This window comes from Harmonia axyridis, chromosome 6, assembly GCF_914767665.1.
Source record: "Harmonia axyridis chromosome 6, icHarAxyr1.1, whole genome shotgun sequence".
Taxonomy (NCBI): domain Eukaryota; kingdom Metazoa; phylum Arthropoda; class Insecta; order Coleoptera; family Coccinellidae; genus Harmonia; species Harmonia axyridis.
Window position 1 is genome coordinate 10,606,157 of NC_059506.1, and position 21,377 is coordinate 10,627,533.

General features: G+C 33.2%; 1 protein-coding gene across 2 annotated transcripts in view; it reads left to right on the plus strand.

The window, feature by feature from the left end:
- LOC123682842 (TATA-binding protein-associated factor 172) overlaps positions 1-16,174 on the plus strand; it is a 123,526-nt gene extending 107,352 nt beyond the window's left edge. For both annotated transcript variants that reach the window (XM_045621642.1, XM_045621643.1), the window contains 3 exons: positions 1,104-1,325; positions 15,214-15,471; positions 15,893-16,174. In XM_045621642.1, the coding sequence (XP_045477598.1) occupies positions 1,104-1,325; positions 15,214-15,466 (475 nt within the window). In that variant the 3' untranslated portion in view covers positions 15,467-15,471; positions 15,893-16,174. The remainder of the gene's footprint in view (positions 1-1,103; positions 1,326-15,213; positions 15,472-15,892) is intronic.
- Positions 16,175-21,377: the final 5,203 nt, after the last annotated feature.

A 21,377-nucleotide genomic window follows, 5' to 3' on the forward strand; every position in this document is an offset into this window, starting at 1 on the left:
TGAAATTGATACAACTTTTAAGTTTCAAAATTTCTTCGATCAAAACCAATAACACAAACAAACTGAAATCTAACCTCCTGTCGATGACATTTCCAATGCCAACCCGAAATCTGCAATTCAAAATGTTACTAATGAGCCACTACCAACTTAATTTCGATTTTCCAAAGCCATCCGGGATGTCAATAATTCCTGGACTGTACATACATACATATATCCGGGTTCATAGCATCCTACACCTTCCGGTTCACAATCTCAAACTGTTTCTATATTGCCAGTCCCCTGACCGAAGATTTCGCTCTGACATTATTCCATAGAACGATATTTTTTTTTTAGGTTTCTTAATGTGAACTGCTAAAAAATGCTAGGAACTCACGAGTCGAACGGTACCCTCCCAACCTCTCTTACCCGAATAGGGGATGAAAACTAGCAATTAGAAAAACTTCCATCCTTTGTGGCAAACCCTGTATAAGGTTTCAGGGAATGAGTGCGACAAACTTCAGGGAGTGGTTCTGGATAAAAAATTATGACAGTTTGCTATACATATAACTATTGCTCGCAAATACTTTGTATTCCAAAATGCAGGGTGTTGAAGTTTTTCTTAAAAATTGACTGCTTATTGCTCTCAATAAAAATAATGTTTAAATTGCTTGTTCAATTCGTGACAGAAACATCGCCCATGCCTTATTACCGTATAGGTCGCAAAATAAAACATCTTAACTCTAATACATTATCAAGAACTACCTATTAATAGATAATTTAATGAAGATATGGAAAATATTCCTTTAGAGGTTTTATTTTTCGCATAAAACCGGCGCCCAATACAAAAAAGAAATTTTAGATTCTTGTCATTGAATGAGGAATTCAAAAATTATTTTTAGCTTGAAATATCTCAGTGGCGTTTCATTTAAAGATCATTTCCAGTAAGATATGCATAAAATTCTCAATTGCATCTCATTATAAGTATAGATATAGATAACTCGATATCAATATTCTGGTTGATTATACATATTATTTTTATTAGCAATCTATCAAGTGATATATAGTTCGTATTGGAAAAATGTATGCTACAAATATAATTGGTACTACCACCTTCATTTTTTCAGATTTAATAATGACCCATCAATTGATGTGTTATTATTGACGACTCAAGTAGGAGGACTGGGATTGAATTTGACAGGAGCAGATACGGTCATATTTGTAGAGCATGACTGGAATCCCATGAAAGATCTTCAAGCTATGGATCGAGCTCATAGGATTGGTCAACGAAAAGTTGTTAATGTTTATAGGCTGATTACAAGAATGACATTGGAGGAGAAGATAATGGGGTCAGTGATATATTATTATTTGTATTAAATCTGAGATAAGAGTTTGTATTGGCTACCATCCATTTTTACACGGTTATGAAATATTCACAATGGACTTATCCACAAAATAATAATAATAAATCGACTTTATTCAACAAATGTACATACATTTGCCCTAAAAAGGCGAAGATTAGCTAAAGCTACTCTTAACCTTCTCAGTTTACAAAATAGAAATAAAAATAGTGAATAATAATAAAATTTGGTGTCCCGTAAAGACCACGTCGAACCGAGGGAGAATGTTGATCAAAGTATAACCCACCTGCTATGACAAAATTCCCATTATAAAAGTCGTTTTCGAGATATTTTTTTACAACCTTTTTGGTTAATTTTTTCAGTAAAATATTGCTGAAGAATGATTTTAACGTTTACATTAAAAACATCCTCCGAACATTTCAAAGAGGGGCTATGAGAAATATTTTTATTGGAAATTTTGGTAGTGGATTATTTTCTTCATGAAGCTTAGCCCATCGTAGTGAAACCAAAATGTACCGAGCTACTGCTGCACATTACACCAATAAATTGTCTATTTTATAGTGATTTCAAAAAGGTATCACACAAGTCATTTGTTATTGATGTTGCATTACTTTAGTGAACAATGGCAATTGTTCACGTGCGAAAATATTACTCGCATAATTATTAATCTCAACGAAATTCAATTTTACCGGCAAATTTTGCGAAAACATGAAGATCCAGATTTTTTTAATAAGATCATTTGGAGCGACGAGTCTTCCTGTACCAAGGATGGGTGCATGAATCTCCACAATTTGCATAGCTGGAATATCATAAATCCACACGAGGTGAGAGAAGATAGATCACAATATCGATTCAAGATCAATTTATGGACTGGAATATTTAATGGTGCAATTTTGGGCCCGATCGAACTGCCGCCATTACTGAACGCAAACAATTATTTGGAATTTTCAACCAACCAGCTGCCCATTTTATTGGAAGATGTGCTTCTGGCGCTGCGACGTAGTCTGTGCGTACGGACTCGAAGTTACCGCACATTTGAATAGAACTGATTCCCACCGATGGATTGGAAGAGGAGGTAAAATTTTGTGGCCTCCTCGTTCACCTGACCTAAATCCTATGGACTTTTATTATTTGAGCTGCCTGAAAGACAAAGTATACGCAACACCCATACCTGATGAAGCCGAATTGAGAGAACGCATCCGCAATTCGGCTTCATCACGTATGGGTGTTGCGTATACTTTGTCTTTTGGGCAGCCCCAATATTAAAAGTCCAGAGGATTTAGGTCTTCATGTACCCATCCGTGGTGCAGGAAGACTCGTCGCTCCAAATGATTTTATTTAAAAAATCTGGATCTGCATGATGTTTTCGCAAAATTTGCCGGCAAAATTGAATTTCGTTGAGGTGAATAATTCTGCGAGTAATATTTTCGCACGTAAACAATTACCATTGTTCACTAAGTAATACAACATCGAAGATTTCTTAACAGAATTGACAAACTTGATTTTGTCAGAAACGTACCCATTTGGATAAAAACAGCCATATCTTTTTTCTTTGAATAACAAAGGACTTGTGTGATACCTTTTTGAAATGACTATAAAATAGACAATTTATTGGTGTAATGTGCAGCAGTAGCTTGGTACATTTTGGTTCCACTACGATGGACTCAACTTCATGAACAAAATAATCCACTACCAAAATTTCCAATAAAAATATTTCTCATAGCCCCCCTCTGAAATGTTCGGAGGATGTTTTTAATGTAAACGTTAAAATCATTCTTCAGCAATATTTTACTGAAAAAAATAACCAAAAAGGTGTAAAATTGTACCAACCGTAAGGACAAAACTATTGAAAGGGGCAACAATTCATTATTTTCCAAAAAAAAAAATATCTCGAAAACGGTAAGACTTTTTTAATGGGAATTTTGTCATAGCAGGTGGGTTATACTTTGATCTACATTCTCCCTCGGTTTGACGTGTTCTTTACGGGACACCCTGTATATATTTTTATGACTTTAGCCTTAAGTAAAGATTACATGAATAAAAACACATGGTGTTACAGGTTTGTAGAGGTTGATTGTGGAGACTTTGATGGTTCTGAATTGGTCGAAGGAATATTTGTGTTAATGTTAGCTTTTCTGGACTTCTTCATTATAATAATATAATAATAATAATAAATTCGTTATAAGTTCATTTCTGAGGGAGTTTAGTCTAATCAAAACATTGATTGATCTCACTTGAGGATATTCGGCTGCAGGGCTCAAGTTCATGAGAAAAAATATCTAAGAAAGAAGATGGATTCCAAATCATGTCAATACATGATGGTAGGATAGTGTGAAATTTCAAAAGGTTATCGGTTGCTTAACATAAAAAATTCTAAGAAAATTATCAAAGCACGAGATGTAGTTTTCATTGAACCAGAAAAAATGAATTTTCAACACCCTCAACAAATAACTATTTTGAGTGAAGAATGTGAAACGAAGAAAATTCAGATTATTTCAAATCTAAATGAGGATAAAATGATCAAAAGGAAACCTTAATAACATAAGAAATGATGAATGCATATCTGAAGAAAATTTTAGCTATGAGCAACACAGCTTCATAAAGCTAGACTGGTAGCAAAAGGATTTTCTCAAAAAGGGGGAGAAGATTATGGAGAAACATTTGCACCAGTGGTCAGACTTTCAACTATAAAACTCTTCTTCAGGCTAGCTGTAGAAAATAATTGCAATAACTGCAATTTTGAATGGAAGTTTGCAGAAAGTAATATATATATATATATATATATATATATATATATATATATATATATATATATATATATAAGTTTCTCGAATTTTTCATTCTAGAAATCTCAATTTGCACTATTTCTGATTTTCTCTGTGAAATCATACACTCAGAGATGATCATATATTTTTTTCTATTATCCATATTCGATAAACGTCCATGACAGTGGTTCATTGTCATTTCTGTATTCACAATATTCACAGTAATTATCTTATTTAGTAATATATAACTAAACAAATATAACAAATTTTCCTTCTTTTGAAGAAGTTTTCCAAAGAATTTTGCTTACTCATAATGAGATTGTGATATATAAGGTTGTTACATATAATGGATATTCCTCCTGGGGGGTATATATCCCCCTTATCCTCCCTCCCTAGGATACGCCACTGTATCTAAACTGAACTGAATTTCTAAAGTTTACAGAAACACAAATTTACTCTTTGCTGGGCTTCATCGAGAGTTGAGATTTTATTAGGGGCAATAAATACCAAACAGGCGGTTCTTCAAGTAGAATGGGTGTGTCAGGTACAAATTTACCAAAAATTTTCGGGTAGCTCCATCTAGCGGAATTGCAGTTTCAGCGCAAAGTAGTCTACAACCTTAAGTGAGGGTGTTAGGAATTCGTTCGTTTCTAGTAGATTTAATTAATGGCATATTCGACTGGCTGCACCACTGCGAATTAATTCGAGCTAATTATGTCATTTAGCTCTACAAAAATTCGAATTAATTCGAACTGGTGCAGCCAGTCGAATACGTTGTTAGTATCAGTTGTTTATGATGAATGTCATTATTTTAAAGCTCAGAGTTATAAACATAGAGGGAGCATACGTCATTTTCAGTGAGCAAATTTTGTGCCCAACATGAACTATCAAATTTGACATAAAGTGCGCGCATATAGTAATAAACATACATAGGAGGAGTATACGTAATTTTTACATGTCCCCAACATGGTTAGATTACGTTGTCGGATTGTAATATATTTTCAAATCCACAATTTTACTATATCGTTATGAATGTATTATTGTATTGTATTGAATGAAATATACTTATATGAGTGATTCCCGATTAAATATGCAAATTTCAAGATTTGGAATACGATATTTTTCCTAATTGTCAAATTTTTAGTAAGCAGAATATTTATTATTTTTGGCAACTGTTAGATATTCTATTACTGCGTTCTGCAAATCCACATCGGTGCGGAGCGTGCGGTGTAAGGTGCGAACGGTTGATAGGTCACGAGACCACGGAGCAAGAGGTGCATACGTGTTTTGCCGAACGAAAGCGGAGCTTATATCGAAGAATTTTTGATGTGTTTCGTGAAAAGAAAAAAAAAACAATTTTGTCGATTGAAATTATTGGAGACGGTCAGACTAAATCTAATTTGTATCCCCGTGATATCAGGATGTATTCTACATAATTGGTTCATCTTGAAGGAGTTGATATTGAAGCCTGAAGCTTTAGAGCATTGAATATTTGTATGTCAACATAGAACTTGTTGATTAGTTTTTTAATCATAGTAGTGAAAAAAAAGAGAGTTGAGTTATATTGATTGAATAAATCAGTTGCAAAAACGAGTTCGTAATTTTATTATTTTAATCTAGAAAAGATCTGTTTATTATACTTCAACATGGTAGCAGAGCGCGGTTTGTAGATTATAAAACAGAAGTTTACATCTGGAAAAATAAAATAATAAAAAAGTTCCGTAAAAGGTAAAAGGTTTGTGACAGAAAGTTTTTCTCCTTCAATAAGAAGTAAAAAAGTATTTTGGTGGAGTAAATAATGGATGCCAGCAAAGTACAGATAGGCTTACTATAGGTAAAAGAAAATTGGTCGACTTGGAAGTACAAGATTGGTATTACTGAGGTCAGTGAAACGAGGATTGGAAGTTTTAGAGGGCAAACTTCAAGCTCCTAAACCCTTGGAAGAAAATACAACGCAAGAAGACAAATCCAAGTATGACAAAAATCTTATGGAATTCAATCAAGCTGATAGCAGTGCTCTTTTAATTTTGACTGTCAATATGACACAAGAAACTTTGGAAAAAGTCATGCGTTTTTCGACTGCAAGAGATGTTTGGCTGGAATTGCACAGACTTATGGATGGAAATGTCGAGAAAAAGACATATGATGTTTGTATGCAATTTTTCAGTTACGTAAAACAAGCAGATGATGATATCGCAATGCATACTTCGAAGCTGAAAAAATTGGTTAACAGTTTACAAAAAGAAATTTCCAAAGATAAAATTACAAATGGAAAGACATGTAATTGTGAGTTACCTGAAATTCTTCTTATTTGTAAAATATTAGACACGTTGCCTGCAGAGTATTTCTCATTCAAGTCTAGCTGGATCTTAATGTCCGATACAGACAAAAATGTGGACAATTTGACAAGCCAGTTATGTGTATATGAGAAAGCACTAACAACAAAGTCTGAAAGCCGACAAGAGGTTCTTTATAGTGGTGCATACAAAAGAAATAACTTGATATGCAATTACTGCAAACTGAAAGGGCATAAAGTGAAAGATTCTTCAAAATGGAAAGCAGATGGTAAGCAACCAAAACCTGTGAAACCTAAGAAGAACAATGGAGTGAAAACAAAAAACGTTTCTTTATTAACAGTCTCCAGTGATGTGTTGTTTTGCGAGAATGATAATGACAATTGGTATGTTGATAATGGGGCAACAAACCACATCACCAACCAAAGTGAGTTGTTTGAAACCTTCAAACCATTTGATCAAAATCACCAAGTAAAAACAGCAAATGGGGACTCCGTACCAGCGATTCGTGTACAATCTTGGGAGAATGGAGAAAAATACGAGTTTTTTCTATCTCAAGTATGGTATGTCCCAAGTATAAGAAAAAAATTGTTTTCAACATTATCAGCACAAGATAAAAACCCTGACAGTGAATTTGTTTCTAAGGCTGAAGAATGCTATTTCAAATTATCTGGCGAAAAATTGATTGTGGGTTCGAGAAGTCTCTCAGGGGGCTTATATAAACTTGATATGAAAGCCATAAGAGCAGAAACTTCGAATGAAATCAATTTTATTAATAAGGAAAATGCATTACAGCTCTACCACGAAAGATTTGGCCACCAGAATAAAAGACATGTGAGAACAGTATTGAAGCGTGAACTAGGCATTGAAGTCAACCTAGATAGTGACGTTTGCGAGGGGTGTGTTTATGGAAAAGCTCATGCACTCAAATTTGGTACAAGGGAACGACCCAGCTCACCTGGTTTACTGATACATTCAGATGTTTTTGGACCTTTCTAAAGCAAGTCAAAATCTGGTTACCGCTACTATGTGCTATTCAAAGATGACTATTGCAGATACCGTTTTGTCTATTTTATTAAGCACAAATCTGAAGTTGTAGAAAAACTGAAAACAGTAAGTGCTGAAATCAAAGCTGAAGGATATGGCATAAGAGAGATTTTGTCAGATAACGGCAGTGAATTCGACAATGGGCGAGTGCGAAAAATTCTAAGCCATCATGGAATCAGACAAAGACTAATAATGCCATACACACCTCAACAAAACGGTTGTGCTGAAAGGGAGAACAGAACTGTTGTAGAGACAGCAAGAGCTTTGATGCACGCAAGAGAAGTATTATTCGATCAGACTTTTTGGGCAGAAATGGTGAATACAGCTACATACATTTTAAACCGAACAAGCAATTCAGGGATCGATAATCAATCACCTTTTGAGGTATGGCACAAGAAGAAGCCTAATCTCAAGCATCTTAGAATTATAGGTAGTACTTGCTATGCTCATGTTCCGAAGAAAAACCGGAAGAAAATGGATAAGAAAGCAGTCAACGGTGTTCTCATGGGTTATGATAACGACGATGGATACAGAATTTGGTCATTTGAAAAAAGGAGATTTTTCAGATCAAGAGATGTCATTTTTGATGAGTGCAAATCCTTACAGATAATGAATGAGACTGAGAAAGAGAATCTTTCTACACTTCCACAAGAAAATGTTCTTGAATTCATAAAAAATAAGGATTCACTGAAAAATGATGAATTTGAAGATCAATCCGAAAAAGAAATGATAGAAGATATCCATGTAAATCCAGAAATGAGAAACACACAGAGAGAAGCTATAGAAGCAAAGCAAAATGTTGTAGAAGACGAACATATAACTGAAGAGATTGTCTTTGATGATATTAAAGGAGACGACATCTTACTGAAGAGACAGCTGAGAAATAGAAGAGAAACGAAGCTGCCTATGCATTTTGAAAATTATATCATGGAAGTTGCTGCAGAAGTCAATGAACCTTGCAATGAAAAAGAAAACTGGATTTCAGCTATGGAGAGAAAGATAAGATCACTGCAAGAAAATTGTACCTGGGAAATGAAAAATTTACCAGCGGGAGACAAGGCAATACCTTGCAAGTGGATATTTGAGTTCGAGACAAATCCAGATGGATTCATTGACAAATACAAAGTACGTTTAGCAATCAAGGGTTATTCACAAAGAAGAAGTGAAGATTATGAGGACTGTAAGCCTGTTTCAAAGTCTATAATAAAAGAAAGCATTCAATTAGGGAAGGAAGATGAAGATGAATTGAATTGCACTTTTCCTTATAGAGTATATAGAGAAACAGCCGGTGCTTTATTGTACCATGTACCTGATACCCAGACTTCAAATGTTGAGAAAATGCATTGAGGTTGACAACAATGATTCAATGAGGGAAGGTATTGAAGCCTGAAGCTTTAGAGCATTGAATATTGGTATGTCAACATAGAACTTGTTGATTAGTTTTTTAATCATAGTAGTGAAAAAAAAAGAGAGTTGAGTTATATTGATTGAATAAATCAGTCGCAAAAACGAGTTCGTAATTTTTTTATTTTAATCTAGAAAAGATCTGTTTATTATACTTCAACAGTTGAAAGGACATAATTCTGAGGATATTGTTGATGAACCACTTATTGAAAAAGTTGACGTCGAAAATATGCATAATCAATCAGGGAACCAATTAGAAGAGAGTAAAAGGAATTTTATAATGTATTCTTTGAACATGGATGAAATATTTCTTCGCTGAGATACATTTATGTACTTTGTAAAATAAACCTTTATTTTTAATAATAATATTCGTTTCCTAATTGCCTTCAACATATACAAACATAAGAAAAACTAATATATAGGTAAAGAGATTTTCCATAATAAGCTTATAATTCATAATTATTGTTTTTCCAAAATTCTCAGATTCGTGCATGATGCTCAAAGACAATCAATGCATGTACCTATTTTCAAACCAATCCTTAATTTCTAATTTTTAGGCTCAAAGCTTAATACGATCTACCGGATTTCAAGAGAAATTTAATATAATCAAAAAAGGCATCAATTGTAATATTTGGAATGCCCGGTTAAGTCTCCTTTATAAAAATAAATTTATTTCTCTTTGAGAAGCCTCCAATTTTCATTTGTATTGTTATGGATGTAAAACTTATTTGTGTTCAATATGACCTATCGAAATCAAAAATTCCTATCCCACAGGATTTGGCGTATTTCTTTTCTTCATTTTTATGTTAATATTATTGTAATCTATGGTCCACAGTTCGCACCCTTTTCTCCGCCTATCTAGACGGTGTGAAAGGTTGAGCACCGGTGTAACATTTACCGAACGCGGAACAGTGCAGGTGTGGCATATACCGAACGCAGTATATGTAATTCATTTTAGAAATTGGGTAATGGAGATCCCATTACTAAGGGGGAGAATGTTAGATATGTAGATATGTAACTAATATTAGATATTCTATGTTGAGATTTTATATTTTTAAGGATTAAGTAAGCAATGAAAAACAGTCGACGATAGCATTGATGTAAAAAGTTTATTTTAAGAATTTTTGAAAATATACAAGTTAAAAGTATTCAACAGCAACTATTGCGTGCTTATTGTCAACCTAACTTTCACGTCGAATGGAATATACTGCTCCACAAAAGTTGAGGGAGTTTTTTTGTGTGACCGTTACAAAAGTTGCCGATTCGGTACCGATTTTTGTCCACCAAATGTTCATTTATGATGAATAAATTGTTTACTTTATTTTATCTGAATAGGACGGTTTTTGGACAGTCGGCGTGCTCGGGTATGAACTATGAACCCATTCTCTGATGCCCAGAAATCGCATATCGGTTCAGGAAATTTATCCGTCCAGAGGTGGTACAGTTACTGTTAGTTGTTTGAATGGACGTACCCAATTGTTAGTGCTTGAAGCTACCATGAATGTGCAAATTTACATATTTACATTGACCAAGTTAATGACAACACTATTCCATTGTTTCATGGTGCTATTATAGGCCAAATTTCTTGTTTTTGGACGATAATGCGTAAACCCATCGTGCGAGAATTGTTGATGAAGCTCTGGAAATTCTCGATATTCCACATTTCGAACAGATTAGCAAAATTTTAAACTTATATTATATTTTCGGTCATATCGGATCGCCCTGTGTGTGAACATATTATATAATTTTTATGACTGAAGAAACTAGTGCTTAAACTGGATAATTAAAAAAACAAAAAAATAGATTGAAACTATTTGAACTCTAAAACAAAATTTTCAGTTCAGGAATTGTTCAAAATGGTATCTCTCCATTTCGATACATTTTCGAGCACGTTGATATTGTTTTTTTTGACAGATTTCGCTATCGTATTCGGTTGAGATTTTATAATATCGCAAGCTTCAATTATTCTTTCTAGCAGTTGATATGTACCGCAAAGATCTCCCCATAAAAATAATCCAATAGTGTCAGATCAGGGGTTCGAGGAAGCCATATGTCCACCTCTGCCAATTCATCTGTTTTCAGAAGTTTTAGTCAAATATTCGCGCACTTTTCTTGAATAGTGCACAGCAGCTCCATGTTTTATAACAAACCAAGCAAAGTATTTTCCAAAAAATTCTTATAAGTTTATCCTGTCAACCTATTCTCAAAAATACGAGAGCCAATAAAACGTTTGTTGTAGATACCACACCAAACATTTATCGAGAATCTAATAGCCTATTCCACTGGCAGCACCAGTGCGAATAAATATGAATTTTTGTAGAGCTAAATGACATAATCAGCTCGAATGAATTCGAACTGTTGCAACCAGTCGAATACGCTATAACTCAAGATTTTTTTGATTCATCTATAGATCTTGGAACATCCTGAGACCATACGTGAAAATTATGGAAATTTTTGATTTCATCCCTAGTGAATTGCGATTCATCGGTGAAAAAAATTCTATAAATCATTCTTTTATGATCTATTGAGAAAAAATGAGCCTTCGAATTTCACCACCTTGTACTAATTTTTGCACCATTTGTTGATGATATGGATGCATTCTGGCTTTCTGATTGTTTTATGTATTCTGTTTTTAGGGACCCTCATCTCTTTGTTTATTCTGCGAGTATTGGTAGATGAATTTTCTGTCACTAGTTACAGAATTGTATTCTCTTCATTTGCACTTTGTCTTGGGGTACGATCAACTAATATTACAAAATGTTCTTTGTCGAAGCTGTCAATAAATTCTTGAGAAAAACGTATTATCGGGAATTCTGCGGTTATTTTCTTCCGTATTCTCTTACTGGTATCCTGGAATTGCATTCACAAAAACCATAATCAGAATCATATCCGTATATTCTCGAGAATATTTTAGGCATTTCTGAATTCGTTAATAGAACAAATCTCCAAATGGAGCAGGTTTGATGTGGAATTTTATTGTTCGATTGGCTATTTTCCGAGGATCACAGATCATAGAAAAACGATGAAATGCAATTCACTGGCGATGTAATCAACAATTCCCATAATTTTTGATTTATGGGCTGCGGAAAATTTTAAAACAATTTTTTTTGGGTATTTTGAAATAATTTTAAGGATGGAAGTCGTAAAGGGTGACAGAAAACTGCAGAATTCTAAATACTTCCACCAATAATTTCAAATGACAGTTATTTTTTTTACACTTAAAATTATTTAATATAAGAATTGTTTCGCTACACAGAAGCTTCTTCAGATATTTTAAGTTTTCGAATAACTGTGTAGCGAAACAATTATTATAGCAAATAATTATAAGTGCAAATAGAATAACTGTCATTCATTCCTTAAATACTCTTATTTATGAAAATAAGCCAATTCTTTCAACGACACCGTACTAATTTGAATGGGCGCTTTCAACAGAAAGATCGGTAGCGTAAGTAGCTCCGCTACTGATAGGTATCAGTTTGGTAACGTTGATTTTCTCTGCTGGACGGGTTGCTCCTTTTTTTGACTGTCAGTTCTGTGGTTCCTTCTTGAAGGTTATGTTATTATTAAAAATAACTTTCTGTTATATTATAGATTTTAATTTCTAAGTTTGCTTTCGCCCTTCAATACTATTACTATTTTATTGCAACACCTTCCAAACATTGATCATGGATTTGAGAGTTATTCCATTTATTTTTGATGACGACGAAGAAATAAATAGGTATAATCAATACAATATTTGGACCTGTTCTAGAGTTGGCTCAGCCTTTGCCTAATTTGGAAAGTGAAAATAGAGCATTTATTCCAAAAAATGAAAATACAATTCCTCTTGACATGGGAGATCTATTCAAAGAACATTTCAGAATGTCCCAAACAGCTTTTGATGTATGTACTTTATATGTACATATATATATATATATATATATATATATATATATATATATATATATATATTTATTTATTCATTCATTCCTCTCTCCCAAACAGCAAAATCTGCTGGTATCAGAGACTGAGTTCACATAAAATTTTTTAAACAACAATAATTCAGTTTCAAGAAAAAATAAAGCAACAATTCTATATATAAATGAAATCTTCTAATTTTTGCTATTTTAGGATCTTTCCCATATTATCGCTGCAAATTCGAGCGGTCCACATAAAATTCCTTTGGAAAAAAAAATGTTATTCACACTTTAGATGATCGCAAAGCAGGAATGCTTTTTAGCAAGTGGTGACCGCTTTGGGCTTTCTCATGAGTAGAATCCCTGTTCTAAGTTTTTAGGTGCAAATATACTTATTGTATTGAACCAAAAGTAATCAAGGAAAACTATAATTTTTTTTTCAAATCATTTATTTCATACTACAAAACTGGCACAGAGGCTTTTAGCTAATACACTCATAACAAGTGTAAAAAAAAAACAATATTTATTTATTCATTCAAATTCAACAATAAATGAAATCTTATTTATGCAATTGTAGGATCTTTCCCGTATTATCACAGCAAATTCAAGTGGTCCATATAAAATTAATTTGCGAGTTGATTTTTATATTAGTTCTTTTCTTTTGAGTTGTTAGGTAACAATTTCCTTAATATATCATTCCTTTCTGCCGTCAACCTATTCTTTTCAGCCATCAACCTAGTCTGTTCCTGCAAATCCTTTGATATTTGGGAAAGGAGGTCCAATCGCCTCTCTTCAATTTCAACCATTTTTCTTCTATGATCATATAATGATTTATTTCGCGTCTTTTTTTTTTCTCTTTCTCTTCTGACGTTTCATTACTTTCAGATCGAGGTTTTTTCTAGAATTTGATTCTTTTGAAATGCAGGGTGAATCAGGACACTCTGAGTCTGAGGATAATAATGAATGGTCCGATTTTGAAGCGTTCCCCTCAAAGTATTTCTGGCAGAAAACAATATCTGGAAAAAGTAATTTCTTTCTTAGTACGATAATAAAAAAAATGCGTTCTGATCAGGATATCATTACGAACAGAAAATTTTTATTTCAATCAACAGAAACATTAACCTATAACATTTCACGCATTTACTTACCATTTTGTAGTCTCTGATGAATTTGTAGAGTTTCTGTCACATCATAAGTAATATTATTAAAAGAATATCTAAAAGTTTCCATCTTTGCTATGTTTGAAATTCAAATTTCGTCCCAAAACAAATGTCACTTGTCACTAACTCAACACGTTACCAAAAAGGAGCTTAAAATAAATTCGCTACCGAAAATGGCGACCGCTCCGTAGCATACGCTCCCTAGCGGAAACTGATCGAACGCGTTCAGCAGAAAATTCATTGAATATTGACAACTGTTCCACAACTGTTGTGTCTGCTGAACGCGCCCAATGACAATTTATTTGTTTGGATTCCAAACCACTGACAGAAGAACTAAAATGGCGGTGTGTGACATAACACACCGTTACTTTAGTTCTCAAATTGTCATTCAAATTAGTACGTTGTCGTTGAAGAAATTGGCTTATTAGGATAAATAAGATTATTTAAGGAACGATTTTACTATTAATTGATAGACAGAAGGCACGAGATTAATGCCAGTAAGTTCGAACTTGAAGTTCAACTAATAAACACGGCTTTTTACAAAATCTGGGGAATGATACAGGATTCAAACTTACTGGTATTAACCTCGTTCCTTCTGTCTAATATAATTATTAGAAATTGAAATTCAGTATTAATATACTGAAATCGTTCCTCAAATACTCTTATTTATGAAAAAAGCCAATTCCTTCAACGACACCGAACTAATTTGAATGACTATTTGTTTGGATTCCGAATGATTCCACTGACAGGAGAACCAAAAATGGCGGTGTGTGACGTCACACTAATAGAGCGTATTGCCATCAAGAATTGACACCCAGATATCCACATCTACGAGAATACTGTGAAACATATAGCAATAAGGCATTCTTTGAGTACTGTAAGAATATATAACTGTAGCAGATAAATTATAAATATATGCATATCATGACGTATTTACGCTGCGGATGCAAATTGTATTATTCTGTATCTTCTTTTGTAAATAAACCTTATGCTATTATATTATAATATATTTCAGAGGATGAAATTTCGAGATAATTTGTCTAGAAATTTTTGGTTACTTACAGGGAGGGTGGAACAAATGGCAAGATACAAGACAGACTGATTTTTTTTTATTGGAAGACCTAAGTATTCACAACAGATGGGCAACTTCATACTATCGAAGAATTTGATTTTAAATATAAATTATTACAGTTTTTAATCTGCACATATAAAATAAAAGCCTCTGAATTACTTGAATCAAATTTCGTTCTTTGAAGTAACAAACATTGTCATGACTTCTTAAAACCTTAATGACATTTTTTTGTTTTCAGATTACAGAAATTCAAAGTACAGACTGCTAATACTGTTATTAGTGGGGAGAATAGTAAACTAGAAACAATGGGAACAGAACAACTCCTTGATCTATTCTCTCATAAGCCATCGATTAGTGGAAACCTACCAAATAATTCTGTTACAAGTTCCGGAGGTATGAAATCAATCTTGGAAAATCTACCAGACTTATGGGATCATAAGCAATATGATGATGAATATGACATGTCACAGTTCATGGCCAAATTAAAATGACAAAGGTGAACAAATAAATATATTTCAAAAATGTTTCAATGACCCAATACAAAACTTTTACTTCATTACATCAAATGAAATATGTATTACACAAAGTAAAGTGAAAATTAACTTGAACAAATATAAAAATATTATCCTATTCATGTATATAATTCTTGTCATAAATAAGATTCTTGATTTGAACATATTTCATATTGCCTTTAAATTTTGGTTTTTCCTTGCCAGTTTTTTCAATTTCATTGAGTTTTTTTCAAGTTATAAGTGAATTATATTTGAAAAACTTCTGTGTTGATTCTATACATTTCATTTTACAATTTCAACTAAAAAATATAAAATCTCAACAACAAACTTTAATTTCCACATCATTTTATTAATTCCTTAGAATGCTCAATAAATATCCAAATAGTTACAATTAATTTCTTTCAGAAACCCTTGAGACCACTCAGGTTGTCCAGCTATTTGAAGCATTGGCCTACTTTCCAGTTCAAGTTGTTGTTTTTATAACCTATAAGTTTCAAGAGCTCTTATGCCCAATTATCAGATATTATTTCCAATTTTCATGTATCATCTTCATCTCATTGTATGTATCATGATAATGTAAAAACATACTCTCATTTAATTTATTCAATTGATTAATTAATGTGTTCTCATTTATAAATTAAACTAATATGATTTAGTTTCAATTTAATAATAAAAATTAGTAATAAACTGTGCAGCCTTATTTGTGATAAAACTGGGGTGTTCTGATTTGTTTCCGACAAACTGAAACGGGTGATAGATCACATCATTTTAAGCAAAAAAGTTCCTATGAACATGGGTCCGGAAATGCTTCGTTTCCGAGATACAGGGTGTTAAAGTTGAAAAAATAATTCGCGTTTTCTTAAATATCTTTCGACTGATTCCAAATAATTGCATGAAAGTTGGTACATAGGGTTGTTTGAGGTGAGAAATTCAAATTTGTGGTCGATTTGGTTGTATTTTCTAGAGGGCGCCACTGGCAATCATTTCGTCCCCTTTAAACCGTAGCAACTTTTCTTTGCTACCCTGTACGTCATTCTGGACTAAAAAAATCGATTCCCCTGACTTTTCTAGTTAAAAAAGGTATAACTCATTTAAGTTGCTAGGGGCAATCGTTTCAGAGAAAAACGCATTTAAAGCCAAATCCATATTTTCGTAATCTCTAAAACATGTAGAAACAAATTTGTAATAATTTTAAATTAAATATTTTTTAGAAGTAACAATTTAGAACAAAACAAAATAACATAATAATTTTTAATTCTGTTGAATGCACAAATGACATCTTCGAATGATTGATTGTTTTACATTCAACAATTGTTGCGGCAATAGGTTTAAAATGGCTATACACAATGACAGATTTAAAGTGTGTTAGGTTCAGATGTCATTAATTATAATTATAGTTAACTAAGTTAATAACTTATCAACAAATACAGGAAAATGGTATTGGTTACCAAAGGCCCGAACGAAGCATACAAAGAAGAAATCATCTACAGAGAAATTGGATTTTACAGACCTTCGAAGAAAATAAAAACTCAGTATTCGTAAAGCATCCCAACAACGCAATATTTCAGGAAACAGAATATTCAGAACACTTAAAAACAACAATTACATAGCATACCACTTCTTCTTATTAGTGGGCAATAGAAAATCCGCATGCATTTCGCCTTAGAAATTTTCAAAATGAATTTAAATTTAATATTTGAATAGGAATAATTTCATGAAAGGATTTCGAAGCAGTCAAAACATATTAAAGAAAACGCGAATTATTTTTTCAACTTTAACACCCTGTATCTCGGAAACGAAGCATTTCCGGACCCATGTTCATAGAAACTTTTTTGCTTAAAATGATGAGATCTATCACCCATTTCAGTTTGTCGGAAACAAATCAGAACACCCTGATATATGCCCAGAAACAGGTTATCCTTGGGACAGTCAGGATAGTGAGAAAGGTTTTGCAAGATCCATAGCTGCAGCATTTGTCTTGACAGTTTTCTGTTCGGCAAATAACTAAGATTGAACCCCCCTTTTATAGGTGATTTACTAAAAAAAAAAAAAATATATATATATATATTATTTTGAGATAGAGCAATACAAAAATTATCAACTGCAAACAACAAAGCATGTGTAGATGTAATTTGAGTATTAGCAGAGGAATTGTAAACGGGGCATCATACATTCCAACGTATGATTCAAGAGAACAGATAAAAACCTCTGTCTGCCTATATCGTTTGTGTAAATGTTTACAGAATAAGCAGACATAATTTATATTGAAGGGCTTCCTCTTCAACCAAAACAAAATTTTCTCCATCCTCTCTTTACACCAACTAATAAATAATAAATTTGACCAGAATCATAATATTGAAAATCCAGATATTTCAGTGACAAATGATCGGTCAAAGTTTTTTCGTTTTCACAGGGGAAACCAAATTTTTCATTCCTCAATAAATAATTTCCTCCCCACACTACTCCTCACCATTCGCCAACACATCCGGCAAGCGTGGAGTCTTATATTGCCAAAACCTTCTAACAAACCATGAAAATATGGAGGCAACTACTCGATTAAAAAAAACTCCTTGAAAACGACATACCTGACTTCGCATAGCAACGAACAACATAAGAACTATGAGAACATCGAACCATCTTGAAGAACTTCCAAAGGAACTTTAAATTGGGACATTCTGGGGCTATGCGAGACAAGACTACAGAGGGAAAAGAAGACTTTGTTAAAATCAGGCCACACATTATACCAAAATAATTCTGAAACTAATTATAGCATAGGCGGAGTTGCATTCTTGATAAATAATAAAATAGAACATCTAATAACCAAATATCAAGCAATATCGGACAGAGTTATATACATCATTTTAAAAATAAGCAAAAGATATGACATGCAACTTATTCATTGTTACGTTCCGACAAGTAGTTCCGAAGATAAATCAATAGAAAAGTTGTACGAGCATATTGACCAGGCAAGAACACTTGAAAATACATATTATACCGTTGTTACTGGAGACTTCAATGCAAAAATCGGGAATAAACAGCAACATGACTAAGAATATATAGGAAATTTTCTCAATGAACAACAACTGCATTGTCTGAACACTTTAATCAAAAAACAACCCAAGTGAAAGTGGACTTGGTGTAACCCTGACGGGTGAAGAACGAAATAGACTATATACTGTCTAATAAGAGGACAAAATCTGCAGAGACGTCTCTGTATTGAATAGGTTCAGCACTCAAAGCGACCATCGTTTAGTGAGAGCGGATATTGAAATAAACACCAAATACGAACGTCAAAAACTAATACATAAAACACGCTTCCCCACATCAGACACGTTGAACCAGAAACAAGGATAATAACAATAAATAATTAAGATTAGGTCCTACACCAAACCTACACGGAAAAGAAATGGATGAACTAGCAGAGAAAATAACAAAGGATATACAGACAGCAACTAGAAAAGTATGTGCAAATATAAAGTCACAGAAACAGACAAAGTTAAGTCAAGACACTGTGCGACTAATCGAAGAAAAACGAAGATTAAACATAGCTAACTCAGAATACAACGCGATAAATGCTAAAGTAAAAAAAAAGATACGGACAGATTTAAGGAATTACAGGGCAAAACAAATCATAGAAACCATTGAAGCTAACAGAAATATGAAAATCTTACAATCCAAACTTGCTTTCGGTAAACAAAAAATGGCAAAAATAAAAACTGAGCAGGGTTCGATAGTACCTAACTGACAAACAAGCTATATTGCAGGAAATAGAGAGGTTTTATAGGAATCTGTACACATCTTCACTAACAAATCTATTTGGTCAACCTCAAAAGATAATGAATGTTGGGTCAGAGGAACTGCCAGAGATCACTATTCCGGAAATAAGGCATGCTCTGCACTCTGGTGCATCTTCTCCGGGAGATTTTCGATTTTTCGAGATCTGTCTCGAAAAATCGAAAATCTCCCGGAGAAAATCAAATAACTACAGAAATGTTGAGACAAGGTGGAGAGAACCTAATGAAAGCAATTGAGATTTTATTGAATAAATATGTATTATACAGGGTACAATACCGAGCAGATGGAGTGATGCAGAAGTTATATTATTGTATAAAAAAGGAGACATCACAAACATCGAGAATTATCGACCAATAAGTTTCCTTTCTTGATTCTCGTTTATATAAACTGTTAACAAGAATCGTTTAACGAATAAGTTGGATTCCTACCAAGCTGTAGAATAGGCAGGCTTTCGGAAATCATTTAGCACCATGGACCATCTGCATACTATCAGACAAATGATTGAGAAGACAACTGAGTATAATATCATATCCCATTACATCTGGCATTTGTGGATTATCACAAGGCTTTAGACAGTATTGAAACATGGTCGTTTCTGAAGACGATGGACAACGCTCGTATAGACTCTCGTTATTCCATACTGCTCAAGAACATTTATCAGAAGGCAACATTTCATATAAAAATAGATGACAACATGAATACGAAAAAGATTTCCGTAGGCAAGGGAGTGCGACACTATATCACTTAAACTTTTCACTTTGGCACTAGAAAATGTGTTCAAACAGCTAGCATGGAAAAATAAATCAAAAAGCAGATATATTACAAAAAGTTCCATCTTGTTAGTGGAAGTCCTTTATGTGAAAATTCAAGAAAAACAGGTTCGAGGCTGTTTTTCTACCCCGCATCCCCTTGCTAAGATATTTAGATTGGTATCAGAAGAAAGCTTATCAAAAAGCAGTGGCCAATCGGTACGCTTTGTACGCTGAAGCGTAGGGCCCCGAGGTCCACAGGGGCCCCCGATCGATTAACTTTTCTTCAGAATAAAAATTTGTCCTGTAAGTGAAAATGAAAAATACTGAAATAAGGAAGAATAACGTAATAATTGCCACAATAACACGAAACGCAACCAGAAACCAGACCCAGAACAAAAATTCAGCTGCCAGTAAAAAAAATTACATCAAATCATTCTGCGTGATGTCTCCAATTATTTTTTTCTGTCTGCAATAAATTCCCGCAACAGAAGCAATAAAGTTTTCGGCTTCCCATTGAAATCTAGGTATACATGCCGTAGATATTGTGTGGAGGAAGGGATGCAAAGTGCATGATATAAATTTGGTATTTATAATTTTTTAAACAATTTAAGGTTCTATGAACTAGCGAATTTTTTCGGATTTTTTGACATAGAATTCGGATTTTTCAGTGAAGTCTTATTAGCAACACTGTTGGAAAGGTACTTTAATGTTATTCAAAGCAATTTTTTTATTATCTTGTCTAATGATGTAGATATTGCCTGTATACGAAAACTTGAGACACCCTGTATACACTATGCTTACATATACAAATTTTACTTACTGAATTTGAGATTTTTTTCTCTCTTAATTCTACAGCATATATAGGGAGGTATTTTCCTTTTTTTGAAAGAAAAAGAACAAAAAACATTTTCCTATATATTTGTTCCTTCCTCAGGGTTCCTACAATAACCGAACAAAATTAATTACAAAAAAAATCTACAATTTCATTTATCAAACCTTACATATATAAATTTTAGTTATTATTTTTCAATTTGCGGTATTTTCCTATAATTCAGTAGAAATTAAGAGAGAAAAAAACCTCAAATTTTTAAAGTAAAATTTGTATATGTAAGGTTTGAAGATATAAAATTGTAGATGTTTTTTGTAATTAATGTTGACCGGTTATTATAGGAACCCTGAGGAAGGAACAAATTTGGTTCCGAAAGCTTGGTGAATGAATAAAGAGAAATAATAACTTAATATTTATAGGTCGATATCCCTTACCCTCCAACTATATATATACTAGGATTACGGATTAATGTACTACTCTCATTCCCTATTGTTAGTTAAGTTACATATTCAAA